Source organism: Ostrea edulis, chromosome 5 (genome assembly GCF_947568905.1).
Source record: "Ostrea edulis chromosome 5, xbOstEdul1.1, whole genome shotgun sequence".
In the NCBI taxonomy this organism is placed as follows: Eukaryota; Metazoa; Mollusca; class Bivalvia; order Ostreida; family Ostreidae; genus Ostrea; species Ostrea edulis.
In genome coordinates, this window is record NC_079168.1 from 35866127 (window position 1) to 35882768 (window position 16642).

Below are 16642 nucleotides of genomic sequence, written 5' to 3' on the forward strand. Positions count from 1 at the left end.
ACTATCAGTGGGTTTTTTTTTTCTTCTGGAAAGTTGATCAGCGCTAGTGGATGTAAGGTCAGGTCTAGCAAAAATCATTTGAAGTAGCCCGACTGGTCTAGTGCTCAAAAGAGTAAATGTCAAACCCTGGCTTACTGAAACTGAAAGTCTGCAGAAACTGAGGAAATTCGAGAGCATGTTGTTGTCACCACAAAAATAGGTCAAAGTAGAAGTGTTCTGCACATACATTAAATACATATTGCAACCGAATAAGAATTATTATGCAAACCCATTGATCTACCTGTTATAGGATCCCTGTGCCCCATTATTAATGGAACGATGCAGATCCTCATAGCGAGCCGCCATATTTATCTCAATGGGAACAGTTTGGGGTATACATTTTCCGTGTCAGAAATTGAAACTGAACGACATAAGCTGACGTACTTTTTATCCGACGCTTTTCTCTAAACAATGCTTTACTACTTAAATACAATCAACAACATTCAAAATTCTTCAGAATTACACCAATCACAGATGAGTAACATTTCCATTTCCTTATGGTTCTCATTTTTTATAAACTTCCGGTGAAGCTTCGAAGAGTTCTTGGGAAATGGTAAGACAATAATCAAAACGTTATTGAATGTAAGTGATTATTGGTTCCAGGTTTGCACATTATTCGCCCAAAATATTTGATTTATTTTGCAAAAGGTAGCTAATTCATTGTACAAATTGAAGACTATCTAGGGCCTCTAGTACAGTGATGTTTTTTACTTTCCTCGGCTACCACGGCACAGGCACAGGTCTATATGAATGGTGACATATAAACTTATGTAAATAACTATGTTAAGCAACACGTATTTTTTGAATATCTCTTCGAGTCCAACTTTGAGACAAATGGTGAAAAATCGCATTTGTCAAACTGTGTTAATCTTTGTTGTGTACATAAACATGATACAGATATGGTTATGCATGCCATATCATACTGAACATAGCAATAACATGGTATTACTTAGAAAGATCTGAAAGTCTATGGGTCATTCTACGATGCTGGTGATAAATGATGGGACAAATAGAGAGATTTTTAGATGTGACCCTATATGTTACTTTCAATGTTAATATGTAGATTAGAGATTAGAATAGCTAAAAAGTATGATAAAAAGATATTAGCAAGTGGTTTATTAGCTAAAAAGTATGATAAAAAGATATTAGCAAGTGCTTTATTTCACTTTGAAGCATTTTAAAAACCTACCCCAGAGTGTAACGCTTGCTACATGGTGTCCATTATTTATGCCATAATTAGGTGCAAATTTGTTTTTTGCAATCTATTTTTGCTTAAAATCATTAAATAAATATGTAAGTTTGTTACTGTATGCATACACTTTCACATTACATATATATGAAAGTTTGAAAAATTGGACAGAGGGATTCTTGAGATAACCAGCAGAATTGCTGACATTTGACCATTTCTAATTAGCAAAACTGTAGAAGTAAATTAGATGATGTATTTTCTAAAGTAACAAACTAAGATGATGAAAATGATGTTATAGATGTAATTTCTGACATCAATATGTCAGCTGACCAAAGGAAAGGTTATTAAATCCTGATATGTTACAGTAGTTACAATGGGCACCACGCACGTATGTAACATGGTGTCCAACTTTGTATGCATTCCACATGTCATTTTATTGTATAAAATACACATAAAGGTGAACATTAGTACTTGACATTGACCTCATCATTAATTACATAGATGAGTTTGAGTTAGGTGGATTAATAATGAGAAGTTTTTATGTGCTTAAAATTAGGACACTGTAACATGCGAAGAATATCTTCAATTATGTTGGTGTCTTCATGTAACGAGCAAACATGACTCTGTGTTGCAAGGAGATAATGGACACAAATCAACTGAAAATTGTTTCTGTTGTGGCTCAACTAGGAGATAAAATCATTCTGTACAGAAATGAATTCAAAGTGTACGTATCATTTATTCTCATAAAATCTTAACATCAATTGTTGACTGTAACGCATGTTACAACTTTGGGCATGCTGGACACGAGTGTCTTTACTTCGTTTCTGCTATCATCCATTGAACTATGTGGTAATGTGTTGACATCACAGAAAGATGTGTACGTTTTTTATGTTTGGAGATAATTCGGTCTGCATTCAATTTATTCACTCTCAAGAAAACTCGGTAATAACATACGTTACAGATTGGACACGAATTAACCTTTTCTGATAATTTTGTTCACAATTTATTTTAAGCGAATGGTAAAAGCTAGTTTCCATTAATTTGCGTTTCCAGAATATTTCCTTTGCTTAAATCAATTAAAACATCGAGCCTAGGTATAAAGGGAAAGCAAAAAAATAAACGTGGAGTACACAATTTTTTTGGGCACCACGTGTAACAAATGAACATGAATTTTAATTTATAATTTTTTTCATGAATGCAATAAATTTCATGAATGATTTTTATGGTAAATTATAGTTCAAATATTGCTGAATATAGTGGAACTCAAAAACTGTGCATCGCAATTCAAACAGAATACTTTATTCCCATTTTATGACATGCACCCATCTGTTCCATTTTCCATGCGTAATTTATTTTAAAGTTTTTAGTTTATAATTTAAATTAGGTTGGCATTATGATGTAAATGTTATCTTATTTTATTTCTCCCATTTATTCTGAATAAAATGATATCCAGTATTACATAGTTTTGCGTTATTAATGCAAAGAAAATATATATTAAAGTGAGACTTCCTCATTTTCACCAGTATCAAAGAATGACCCATATGTGTTTTGATGATTGCCGTCAAATTATATAAATGGAGGCATTTTTTTTTTTAAAAATATAAAATTACCAGATATTGAAAAGAAAGCAACATGTAGTTAACTTGCCCCCTGAATACCAACTAGCCCCAACTTGTCCCAACATTAAAATTAAAATGTACTGACTCGCCCCAACTGATTTGTCAACTACCTTGTGCATCACCAACACTGGATATTGCTACCAGTTGAAGCGAGGACATTTGAAGTAATAACACACCAAGATGAAAATTCATTCTGTTGAAGAGGTACTCTACATCGTCATAATAGCTGACTTCCTTTTAAAGCATGAATGAAAATATGAATATCAGCATATTTGTCTCTTCATTTCATTCATTGCCTAGCTGAGTAGCTCAATAGGTTAGCACATTGACTGTTGAACTGTAGATTGCATGGTCGAGAACAGCAGGGGTTTTCATTTTTATTTTATTTTTTCAGATTGCTTTTTACTAAAACTGCAATTTTTGAGTAAGTAAAGTAAATTTGAAAGTTTTCAATTTTAAAATGTTGTACTTATCCTTCCCTTTTCATTCATATCAAATTCCTCTTTTGCTGATGCTACCCACTTGTTGGAAACTTAGTATAACCATTATTCAACGATGTACAGACTTATCTTGAATGACTTAGATACATGAAACAAGGTGTATTTTGTTTTTTAATATTAAGTGTCTGGTACCTATAAAACTAAGATGTCAATCTCTGTTTTTGACTCAAATACAATCCCAATGAATTTGTTTCACTTGTTTCCTGTTATCAAATGTCAAAATATAGAATATTGTTTACATTGAAATCATTGTTAGTTCATAAATGTTGATTTTATGAAAGAAATTAGCAAAATCAATTCAGGTCTGGTTTATATATATATATATATATATATATATATATATATATATATATATGAAACAATTTTACAGGAGTTACAATTATTAAAGTAATTTTTGTCTTTGTTGATGTGTTTTAGATTTGATATGTTCCGTCAATGGTTCAGTAACTAAACAAGACAGATGCAAAATCATACTGGGCATCCTATGTCAATGATGGGACCAGGACGACCAGTAAATGGACCCCCTATGTCAGTACCTTCAATGTCAATGGCAGGTGGAGGACCCATGATGTCAGGTCAACCGATGACTGGTGGTGGACCCATGTCAGTTAGTGGACCCTCTATGTCTGGGCCAGTTGGACATTCAATGTCAATGATGTCAGGACATGGAAATGGACCACCAATTTCTATGATGTCTGGACATGCAAATGGACCTATGCATATGAGTGGGCATGGTAATGGACCAATGCACATGATGGGACAAGGGAATGGACCAATGCCAATGGGTGGGCATGGAAATGGACCAATGCAAATGTCTGGGCCAATGCAAATGTCAGGCCCAAGTGGACCAATGCAAATGTCAGGCCCAAATGGACCGATGCAAATGTCTGGTCCAAATGGACCAATGCAAATGTCTGGTCCAAATGGACCAATGCAAATGTCAGGCCCAAATGGACAAATGCAGATATCTGGTCCTGCTGGAAGTATGGCGGACCCCCGATCTACTCATCCAATGTCAAGTCCTAGAGGAGGTGGACCTATGCATATGGGACCAAATGGTCCACAATCAATTGGGAAAATTTATCCTCCAAATCAGTCCATGGTGTTTAATCCAGCAAATCCAAATGCCCCTCCAATTTATCCATGTGGAGTGTGTCATAAAGAAGTCCATGAAAATGACCAAGCAATTCTTTGTGAGAGTGGTTGTAATTTTTGGTTTCATCGAATGTGTGCAGGGTTAACTGAGCCTGCCTTTATCATGTTAACACAGGAAGTATATGCTGAATGGGTGTGTGACAAGTGTTTGAATAACAAGAACATTCCTCTGATAAAAATGAAGCCTTAGTTAGAATGTGATGTCTAAGCTATGGTGTGTTACAAAATAAGTGTACTAAATTTATTGAATAAGTGTATCTGTTTTTCATGTACTCGGTTTTTTTCTTTACTTGGAAAGTAAGTTGAAATTCCTGATAGTAAATTTATAAAGAAATGCAATGAACACATACTTGAAACACTCACCAGACTGTCTAAACATTCTTTATACAAAAATGATGTTGAAACACTTGTTATGTAGTTTAAAAAAAACAGACTTCATCTTTTTTAAAGGATATTTATGTTACTGAGAATATTAAAGGTTTTGATTTTTTTTCATTGGGGGAGTTGAGGAGGAAGATGGATATGCTTTGTGATTAAGAATCTCATGAATGACAAATTTTTTTTTTTTCATGCTTGTTAGTTGTATTATCAAATCGAATAATGAAAGTAATTGCTACCTTCAGATATCAGTTTGCATGAGATGTGATTCAGGATGTAGTGATTTGCAGGGAGGGCATGCATTTTATACCTTACAAATATTTGTATGTGTACTGATGGTAATTCTGATGTATCCCATGCCATCATTCACTGGTAGCAAATATGTTGTACTTTTCTGTAACTTGTACAGAAGCATGTCAACTTGTTTTGAAATTATATTATAGCTTATTTAAAGTATTTGTTGAAATTTCATATACAGTTAAGTCCCTTTAGATTAATAGAATATTAGATCTCTGTAAACAAACTTGAATCATGCAAGTTAATGAGCAGTTGCTCTGTTTCATATACATGAACATGTAGCTGTAGTAGTATAGCAGATTAACCAAGTATAATACACTGTACTTGTTGATTTATAATAACGAGAGAGAGGAATTGATAAACATGCATATGCACTTGTTTATCAATCTCAACAATTTAAAGATATGTATACAATCATGTTCCTTTTTATAAAAAGATAAATACAGTTTAAACAAAATACTAAATGCAGGTACCTTGAAATATTTCTAGAGCATTAGAATTTTTTATGATTTCACTCTTTAAAAAATGTTAAAATATTTGACAAATGCCAATATTTAATGAGAAAAAAAATGATTTAGTTCCATTTACATGTACTGACACATCTTCAAACATGTAAGAAATTGTTATTCTATAGAATTTTATCCTTTATAGTTTTATGAATGTTTTAGCTTGATTGAAAGTTTGCATAATAGAAGTACATGTGTTTGTAGTTTTTATATTATGTCCTTTTAGCCTTTTCAGATGTTTAGTAATGAGTGTCTGTTTTATTAGTCACATTTACTAAATTATTGTTTTTATCAAATTCAGTAACATGGTCATAATGTACATTAGCAAATTTTACAAAATATGAATGTATTTGTTATTTTCATTCATGCATAAAATGCATCAAGACATCATGTCTGATTTCTGATATACTGTAAGCTTTACAACAACAATTGAACATATCAAAATTGGAGCATGAGAAGATATAATTTTTTTTTTAATTGGATGATATTCTTAAATGAAACTGATGTATCATGATGCAGTATAGAACATATTGTTTCTGGATTTGAATGGAAGAACATTTTGTGGATGGTGCTTGTATGTGTCATATAATGTAATTTCACAAAAGACATTGATTCATGTGTGAAAAACAATATTTTCTTTAACTATATATACCCATTTAAGTTTATTTCATGTCATGTTACAAATGTAATCAAGAATAATTATGTTAATTTTTTATGCTGATTTTAAAATTCAGTGAAGAGATATTATATAACCTTTATTTTAAATATTTTGTAACTAAACAAAAGAATTATACAAATTGTCATATACACACAACCCTATTGATAGTTCAGGCAGAGGTGATACATATGTAAGCAAGCTTACCATTTATTATATATACCCATCAATGTTTCATTTTTTGATACTGTAGATTTCACAGAGTGTAATCCTGTTTTCCAGATAACCAAACTGTGGTTATCTTATTCCATATCAGTATCCTCTGAAACTCATGATGTCACAATGCATCAAAGCAGCACTTTTGGTGGAAAATATTGACCGTGTCACAAACAAAACTGCGTACACAAAATATAATTTCACTGTCTTGCGTAGCAAATTTCGGCTTTTAAATTGACGAAGAATGGGCGTCCAGTCAGGTGGGTGGCTTCCACAATTAGCTTGTCCGGTCTCTAACTTTCATACTTTTTGGTGCATCTTTGTGAAACTTACATACATGATCACATCCAAAAGAGGAAGGTTCCTATATATTTTGAGGTCAAAAGGTCATGGTCACTTTTCCCACTAAATGCCATAGATTTGAGCTTGTCCAGTCTCTAACTTTCATACTACTTCCATATTTTGATCACATCCAAGAGGAAGGTTCCTATTTATTTTGAGGTCAAAAAGTCAAAGGTCAAGGTCTCTTTTTCACTATATACTGTAGATTTGAGCTTGCCTCTAACTTTTATACATGTACTTGCTGGTGCATGTTTATCAGACTTCAAATCCTAATGACATTCAAGATTCATGTTGCTTTTGAAATCCAAAGGTCAAGGTCATTATCACACTAAATACCTATTGCGGCCATTCAAAGCTTCATACTTATGAACTATATTAAATATGTGCATGTTTTTACTTCATGAATGCAAGTGTGCATAATTTTCCAAACTGCAACTCTGCCATACGCATCTTTGATGCGTTTTAGCGATTTTTGATAATTTGGATTACATTTATTATCTCATAAATATAGATTTAAAATGCATAAGGGGGTATATAATAAATTTATCATTACTACAGTAACTTGACCCAAAGGTTTGGATCACGTCTCGTTAACAGGCATGGATCATCAGATCAAACTCGACACTTCGCGTCTCGTGTGTTCTGATAATCCCCGTCTGTCAACTCGATGTGATCCGTGATCCGACTCTCCGGATCAAGTTACTGTAGTAATAATAAATATACAGTCAAACCTCATTATCTCGAACTCGATGGGACTGAGAAAAAATTCAAGATATCTGAGGATTCGAGATATCAAGGATAAAAAACTTAAAGAATAAGTGGTTGGTACATCTGAATAACTTCGACATATTCATGGTATTCGAGATGCCAAAGTTCAACTGTGTATATATATAAATAAATATATATATATATATATATATATTCTAACCAATGTGTTACCCAGAGACACTCCAGCATATTTTGTAAAGGTCTAATAGTTGCCCTTGTAAGTGGCTCCACAGCTAATTATAAAATGATAAAAGTAAGCATCCTTTGATTCAAAATTGTCTATTATAAATGCTATTTTACATGTAAATTACATATCTTTAAGGGGCACTTTGCTAATTATACTTTTAATTGAAAACATGTACATGTATTTATTTAGTATTTTTACCAAAGTTATATTAATAGTTATTTTAGTGTAATCTTAAACCAACAATTTATGTTTATATGTTTTTAGCATCCAGGGCACTTAGAGGGGTAAATACTTTAGTTACAAACATGCCATTCACTGATTTGTTTTCCTAATGAAGATCCAGAAACATTCATGAACTAGATGATGTCATATAATAAAATGAAAGGTTGTGCCAAAGCCATGTTTTTGTTAAAAATTGTTGTTATTGAAGGATATGTCAGTTTTTTGGTAGAAATACATGTACGTATAAATATGTTATAACCGATTGCTATAAAATTTATTATGAGATGTCTTAAGTTTGAAGCGGACAATGTATAATGCAATTTATTATTTCAAAGTATAATGCAACCCAACTTTAGTATAGGAATAAGGTGAACCTCATTTATGAGAGTCTCTTGATCGATTTAGGAGATCTAAGTTGGTCAGAAGATCCTGTGGATCGGTTGATTGCTAGAGTTATTACAATACCGCAGTTCAGTCATCACCACCATAGGATGAAATGCCACGACTTGAGGGTGTTGGACGCTCTGGGCATTTATTGGGGAGCAGTCTTTATTGTGCCAACACCTACCATCATTTTGACTTTAGTGAGTTGCTTGATAAGTAGTCTAACACTCACTCCATGAGTGCGAAAGGCGCAAGTACTTACTTGAGGGATATTTATATAGACTAAGAAAATAAAAACTGCTTTGCATTGTTCCCATGCCACAAAGTTACACCTCGATCAGCTATTGGATTCACCTTGTGTTGAAAACTACTAATACAATTATAATTCATAGTTTTAAAAAAATGTTTTATTTAACGGTGGTATATTTAAGATATGCAATTATTTATTTCCTTCTTATGTTGGAAAATATGTCGTGCGAACGAGATATGCCGTGCGTACGAGATAATACCTGTAAGTCGTACGAACGAGATAATATTTCGTTCGAACGACATAATATCTCGTTCGAACGACATATTTTCTAACATAAGAAAAAAAAAGTATTTGCAACTCCTAAATATACCACCGTATTATTTGATACATCTTGGGAATGAAACCAAAATGTCTGGAAAGTTTTGTGCATTTTATTTTCTTTACTGGGGAACAATTATCTTCTTTATTGACATCGGGGACATCGAATGCATATATATCATTCTTGCACCAATCTAATTAAAATTGGATCCTATGACCCGCTCTAGTGGCGATAGTAGATGAGCGGATCATAGGATCTAATTTTAATTCGTGCACAAATGAATTATGCAGAACATGTGCTGTAAGTACTAAATTTACAAGCATCCACATGTGCATGAATGCAAGCGCAATAATTTTTCTAAATCTGCATTTTGATATACTGGCCAAAGGCAAGGTCAACATTGACTACCTGCATTGGTTGTTAACACAATTGAATTCTAACTCGGATCCCCACGGGATTGGGGGGGGGGGGGGGGGGGAACTTTGAAAGTTGGCTTCCCAAAATTTCTTGATGAAAAAAAAGGGTATATTGCATTTGGCCGACATTCTAATACGTGGGTTTTGTTGGTTGGGGGTGTCTTTTACTAGTTTAGCTTACATTCTTCTTAACTACTACTGTTAAATTAGGGGGGGGGGGGGGAGGAGGAGGGGTCACCCAATAAATATCTAATTAGGAAATGACAACAAAAAATGGTCAAAAAAATAAATCTAATCTACTTAATTACAACTTTTATTCCAAGTGTCGGCCTTGCTGGCTAACACTAAACTGGTGGTGAATAGCTCTATGTAGGGAAATGCACTCTGTTTAATTCAAATTCCTAAATTAATTTGAAGATTTTAATTTTCAATATTTGAGGTGCAATTTCCAAAAATATGAAGTGGTTTCAAGTTTGTTTTAAAAAAAAAAAAAAGATCGGGGAAAAAAAGTAAAATTACCAAACGTGTTTAGAATGTTTTAAAATTTTCGATTTTTAAATCAAAGAGTAAAATTTCTAAAAATTGATTTTCAGATTTTTAAAAAAAAAAAAAATTCGTTTCCCGGAAATATTACAGCTTTTTAAAAAGTTCTATTATTACTGACGTGGATTTAATATCCTATTGTACTTTCATTTTCGTTTATTGATTCATGTTGTTGACTACAAGAAAGATTTTGAGAAAGCTGAGAAAAATGACCTCCACTAGGATTCTTGTTCATTTGCAAAATGTAAATCAAAACAAAGAAAGTAGTAAAGAGTCCGAGCCTGCAAGTTTTACTCAAGTAAGTATAAAAAATCTGGTTCAATTCCTTGTTCATGCAAATGTCAATCTATGTCTGTTCAACCCATATTTCGCCTGTAGTTCAAATTAAACCATAACTGGCGTTTAATGTCCTATGTTTGTTAAGGTGAGCGATGGACAACACGTCTTCTGTTTGCCATAATGACCTTTCTCGGGTCGCCGGATTTATAAGTCGCAATACATAGCATCTTCGATCTTCAATAAATTTAATTTAATCACAGGTAGGATCTACATGTATCTGAATTTTGATCAATAAATAGATACAAAAAGAAAAGAGAAAAAAATACCCTATCTATATGTAGATAAAATTTGAATCAAAATTCCGATACCTTGATTTTAATTGATCATAACTTGCATTTTAAACCAGTTCGAGTGTTGGTAAAATGGGTAGTCCAAACCGGGCCGGGTCACCTTTGTAACCCGATTTCTTTAATTTTCTTCGTTGATATATCATTGTTTCTTTTGAAACTTACAGAATATATTCTTAATGGTACACAGGGTTGTCACTAACGCAAGAATCTGCGTCCTAGATGCCGGAAATTCATTTGGGACGCAAGTTTGTCTGATATGGTGAGTCCCGTGGACGCGTCAGTGACGGTCACGGACCCCGTGTATAAATCATAATTATTTTTAGAAGCTCTGATATTGTGTATTAATTAAAACTCATAGTAGGAAAAAAATCTAGGTAAAATGTTGCGCTCCAGTGAACCGAAATAATATCACTGAGTTCATAGTGTCCCAATCCAACTTGTTTGTTTAGCGTCAGTCAATTAGGTGCGAATTAGAATACAATATTCAAAGATAATTAGATAACATGCAAAATGAAGAACGTTTTGCTGCTGGCAGTTATGTACTCTTATTTCTTTATTTATTTGTTTGTTTTACAAATCGGGATCTATATTAAAATATAAATGTTTGTCTACCGGTAGCCATTTTTATTGGAATCGAAAGGACTTCTGGAGAACTTGTACCCAAAAGAACTCCTACCCAGGAGAACTCGTACCCAGAAATTTGGGTATAAGTTCTCCTGGAGAAGTCGTACTCATCAATATTTGGGTACGAGTTCTCTTTGAGAAAAACTTTGTCATTTTATCAAATAGAAATGTGGGTACGAGTTCTTCTAGAGAAAAACTTTGTCAATTTTATTATAAAAATCTGGGTACAAGTTCTTCAGGAGAAAAAAACTTTGTCATTTTATTGGATAAATCAGGGTACGAGTTCTCCTGGAGAAAAAAAAGAAGTAATTTTTGTCATAAAAATCGGTGTACGAGTTCTCCTGGAGAAAAAAAAATATCGTTAGTTTATCAAATGGAAATTTTATCTGGGTACGAGCTCTCCTGGTGAAAACTGGAAAATAGAGGTACGCTATATAAAAATTCCATGTCGGATGTTTAAAATTAGTGTTTAATTGCAAAAATTATACTAATTTATATCATCTCATGCCAATCTAATTAAAATTAGATGTTAGATCCGCTCACATACTCGATCTAGCATCTAATTTTAATTAGATTGATCGATGAGTTACAGGATATCTTTAATAATAAAGAAAGAAAGGAAAAATTCCATAGAATTCCGAGTTCTTTGAATAGAATCGCCAATGTATATACATGTACTAGTAACTAAAAGTATTGAATGCAAGGTCCAGTCAGCTTACTATATTCAGTGTTTAACTTGCATTACTATCATGCAGATAGTTCTATTAAGCTTTTAATGATCATGAGGGCAATGAAGTGCAGGTTCACTATATACATGTATATTTAGTTCCGTGTTGGTCCAAATTGGTCTTTCTGGTCACAAGGTCAAGAGGCAAAATTTTCCTCAAATTCTAAAAGAAAATTCAGGCATGCTGAATAATTCTGAAGTTACTGACGTATACCGGGCCTGAAGAGTATGAGGATACTTCATGTCTATCCATACACGTGTTATCATGTCATGGACATTACACTCTAGTACTGGTCAACATAGTTCTAAGTTTTACACACAATCACACACACACATACATATATATAAATTTGCATGTACAATGGTTGACATACAATGAACGTTAACTTTAATAATTACATGTATTATTGTCACAATTGTACCATAGTTTGGCGTGCTTTCTTTTGTTAAAAGTGTGGGTTATCTGTACATAACCCACACTTTTCTTCAAACTCCGCCCACATTCTCGAAAAAACAACATCACTGTCCACTGTATGAAGTTCCTCCAGATCAAAATTGCACATATCAAACACGGATAACTGACGCAGACTAAGTTCTCCAAATAAATATTCGCACTGAATCTCACTTGAAGCTTGAGACACGATTATATCGTCAATGGTTTCGTCCCAAAGACTTTCTGTTTCCATATTCTCCTCAAGTCGAGAAATACGGGTATCGTTTATAAAGAGTTTTATAAAAGACTCAGTCACGTGATAAGAACGCGTTTGAGAGATAAACTTGTTTTCCAGACAGAGTGAACAGCGGCGGCTAATCAGACTGGTTTCGCACCTTACAATTCTTAATTATTTTTTTCCGCTTATGTTTCCCCGATTTTTTTAATCTATTGTATATAAATGTGAATGTTTTGCAGCCAATTTAATCAAAATATGTATTACAATGAAGGATATCAAATAGGATTTTTAAAAGAGCAACCACCATCATCAATTAGATATTGCTGAATTGTTAAACAGAAAAATGCACAAATATGGGTTCTTAGAATTTTAATTGTATTTAATTTCAATTCTTTGAAGCAAATACCGGTACTAGAAGTCGGAGAATGAGTAAATGTGAAATAAAAATATCAAAACCAACAGTCCAAACATTTATATGCATTTTAAAAGCGGCTTTTAAAACCCAATTAATGTTCATACATTTTTCGGTGATAGTCATTTTGATAGAAATAAATGGTGTACAAAGTGTAATGTAAAGACTAAAAAATGGCATCATATTGTAAACAGGCGACCGCGCTTTCGAAAGCTATAATGAAATATAATGAATAATAGTAAACTATGGTATAAGTCATTTACCCCATATAAAATTGTTGATTATGTTCAGATACCCGATGGGCGTGGTCATAATGGTGGTCATTATCGGGTATCTGCACATAACCAACAATATCATATGGGGTAACTACTACCTAATTTTGAATCATATAGTGATTTGGAGGGCCTCCGTGGCCGAGTGGTTAGAGCATTGCGCTCAAAATCACACGGCCTCTCACATCTGTTGGCACGTGTTTGAATCCCGCTCGCGCCGGTAAGTGAGAAAGTTTCCCAGTTTACTTTCGGAAGGTCGGTGGTCTCTTCCCAGGTACATTGTATCTGCGTTCTCTCTTCCACCAATAAAAACTGGGCGCCGCCAGATAACTGAAAAATTGTTGAGTGTGGCGGAAAGCATCAATCAATTAATCAATCAATCATGTAGTGTCAGTTTATATGAATGACTGATATGTTTTCATATAAAGACATTCAAAAAGTTTGATTCTGTTTCAGAATAGATAGTGATCTCTGTAAGACGATGTCTTAATATTACATGTATTAAAGGAGGATACATACAGTATCGAAAAATATACAAAAGCTGTGTATAAAATGATAATGTTTTTCAGAGTGTGATAGACTACTTTGGAACCTCAGGAGAACATGTAACAGAGGTTAATGCCTATCTTCAAAACAGCAAGCTCCTTATATCCAATGACTGGACGAATGGCGCACCAGTTAAACTAAAGGTACTGCATATTGATATATATAAATGGATTTATTTTTATTTTTATGTACATGTACAAGAATTCTAAATGATCATTGCATATAGATGTTGTATCATTATTACTCAGTATTTGATTTTAATTTTCATAAGAATTTAAATTATCTTCTTTACCTACATGTACATATAGATTTAGATACGGTATATGTATTAACACATTTTGCAGACATGCAACCTTGTGAGACCAAAAAGCCCAGACCACAGTAGGTGTTTATCCACGATATGTAGGTCACGGTGACACATGTAACAAGTCATATGTTGTTATGTCATTTCAGTTCTTTATGAATGGTTCTTCAAAGTTTATTCTCTTGATTTACAGCGGCCCTCTTTTTGTCCAATTACAAATATGACATCACAAATCCGCGTCAATTTACCGGACGAGACTAAAAATCGCGGAATAAACTCAGGAGTGGCGCTCATATTGGAATCTGCCGATGGCAAAGTCCTCCTCACTAGACGGGCGAAGACTCTTCGTACATTTCCCGGAGTTTGGGTCCCTCCTGGTAAGATTTTTAACTGTTTAGAGATAGCAACTGAGTATTCGTGTTAACCAGTCATGCTGAAATTGGCATAATGATTATTTTTTCATTTGTAGGTGGACATTTGGAGGAGAATGAGACGGTAGTATTTGGCTTTTTGGAATTAAGATTTATTTTTTTATGTCCCCGTAATTGGAGATGGAGGGGGGGGTGTCATATAGGTTTTGGTCTGTCTGTTTGTCCATTTGGTTGCAAAATCTTAAAACCTTGGCAATGCCTTGTTGAATGGATGGTGGTAGGGCTTTTATATTTCACATGGTATTCCTTGTGACAAGACCTTTCTTTTGGTACGAAGATTTTTGACCTTGACCTTGGGGGTTTTATCTACTTTTGAAAGACTTTAACCTTGGTCATAACTTTGAATGTCTAGTTCTTGAGTTTTCATACTTCACATGTGCATTTATTATGACAAGACCTTTCTTTTGGTATAAAAATATTTGACCTCATGACCTTGAATTTTGACCTACTTATGAAGAAAACTTTAACCTAGGTCATAACTTTTGAATGGTTAGTGATAGGGCTTTCATACTCTGCATATATATTCCTTGTGACAAGACCTTTTTATGGGGGCATCAATGTTTCACAAACACATCTTATTTTTTTCAATGAATACTGAAATATGTCATCTTTTTAATAATTTCATATGAGAAACATGCATATGGATTATATTCAAATGTCAAAATCTACACCATGATGAATTTAAAGTGTCATAACATATGTACACCGATTAAAATTGTTATCAATGAAAAGTATAGACAATTAATAATATGTAATACAGTGGTGGTATTAGAAATTCAAACTTTGCCTCACATAGCAAAATTGTGTGTATTAAGAGAAAAAACAATTGAAACTCTAATGAGACTACAACCCCACTGAGCTAACCAGACAGGTTATGAAATTTACAAGGACAATGCATATATTTCTGATTTTATTTTGCATCAATAATTTATTTTCAAAACTATTTTGACCATGTGTTTTTACTCCCAAAGATGATTAAAGTATTGTTATACTGAATCATTTGAACAGTTGAAACCAGTTTGGATGACTATAAGAAATCTATAGCAAATAAACTGTATTAATAGCATGTGACTAAAATTTCAGTTCATACAAGGAGGATTACGGGAGTGTCATGAAGAAACTGGACTCGATATGTCACCTGAGCAGTTTGTGTCTGAAGATATTAAACTTTTGGCTCTGTGGGAGGTATGTTGTTTATCTGTAGAGATTGTGGACACTGGTCAGCAAGTTTATGAATTGAGCATGTAATAATCACACATATTTCTTTTCACATGAAGCAGAATAATTATATTGGACCTTGAAATAAAATGTTCTCTCTTTAGTCTGTGTATCCACCAAAGTTAACACTAGGGGCTCCGAAACGTCATCATATTGTAGTTTACTTACATGGAAAATTAAAACCTGGCTTTGATTCCAACACCATGAACAAACAACTGCAACTGGACCCAACTGAGACGGACGCATGTGCCTGGTTTGATAAAGATTTAGTAACTCGTATAACACAAGCTAATGAAGAAAAATCCCTAGAGCCAGGGCATAAACTTGTAGAACAACAAAGAGACGCCGAATTCATCAGGTAAAAAAAAAAAAATGAAACAAATTCCGATCTGCATCATGTTCCATTGAAAATGCCTTTTCATAAATCTAACAGGTATTAGCAAAGATTAACAAAAATTGTTATGTATAGACAGACACACGAATCAGAATGGACTTCATAACAGATTTTTTTTAAATTTATTTCATAGGGGCCATGTAGTTGAGGAAAAACAGACTGAAATGGACATTCCTTTAGAACCACTTCTGAAGGTGTCAGGAACAGACACAGATCACGAGAGAGTCAGCACAGGAACAAAGTTTGCGTTAGAAGAGTGGCTTAAGTACATACATGTATCTACCCCATCTTAGTACATATGTAACATGGTTAGACTTGACAAAAATAAACATTCACTTAAAGTCAATGTAGGTATGGTATTTTTTGTTGTAAGATTATCAGCCTAGAGGTAATATAAATGAGACAACATGCATAGACTGCAGATAGAGC

General features: G+C 33.5%; 2 protein-coding genes across 3 annotated transcripts in view; one reads left to right on the forward strand and one right to left on the reverse strand.

Annotated features, from left to right (window-relative positions):
• The window catches only part of LOC125652939 (3'-5' RNA helicase YTHDC2-like), a 29507-nt gene extending 28942 nt beyond the window's left edge, over positions 1–565 (reverse strand). Inside the window, exon 1 of one of the 2 annotated variants that reach the window (XR_007361767.2) lies at positions 281–451. Coding sequence is in view for 1 of the 2 variants with exons in the window: in XM_048882426.2 (XP_048738383.1) it covers positions 281–345 (65 nt within the window). In the remaining variant the exon portion in view is untranslated. Of the gene's footprint in view, positions 1–280 lie in introns of both variants that reach the window. The other variant, XM_048882426.2, reaches the window with a different exon arrangement.
• Positions 466–16559, forward strand: LOC125652944 (collagen alpha-2(I) chain-like). Its single transcript, XM_056165922.1, has 8 exons — positions 466–592; positions 3765–4635; positions 13890–14009; positions 14364–14547; positions 14640–14665; positions 15685–15786; positions 15924–16177; positions 16347–16559. Exons 2-8 carry the CDS (start codon positions 3808–3810, stop codon positions 16504–16506), a joined length of 1674 nt encoding a protein of 557 aa, XP_056021897.1. The 5' UTR covers positions 466–592; positions 3765–3807; the 3' UTR covers positions 16507–16559.
• Positions 16560–16642: the final 83 nt, after the last annotated feature.

Bases quoted from the DNA above. Each gene is read 5' to 3' on its own strand.
- LOC125652944 (XM_056165922.1), top strand. From the start codon at position 3,808: ATGCAAAATCATACTGGGCATCCTATGTCAATGATGGGACCAGGACGA. The intron at 14,010-14,363 runs GTACTGCATATT...CTTGATTTACAG, and splicing joins GCGCACCAGTTAAACTAAAG to CGGCCCTCTTTTTGTCCAAT. The intron at 14,548-14,639 runs GTAAGATTTTTA...TTTCATTTGTAG, and splicing joins CGGAGTTTGGGTCCCTCCTG to GTGGACATTTGGAGGAGAAT.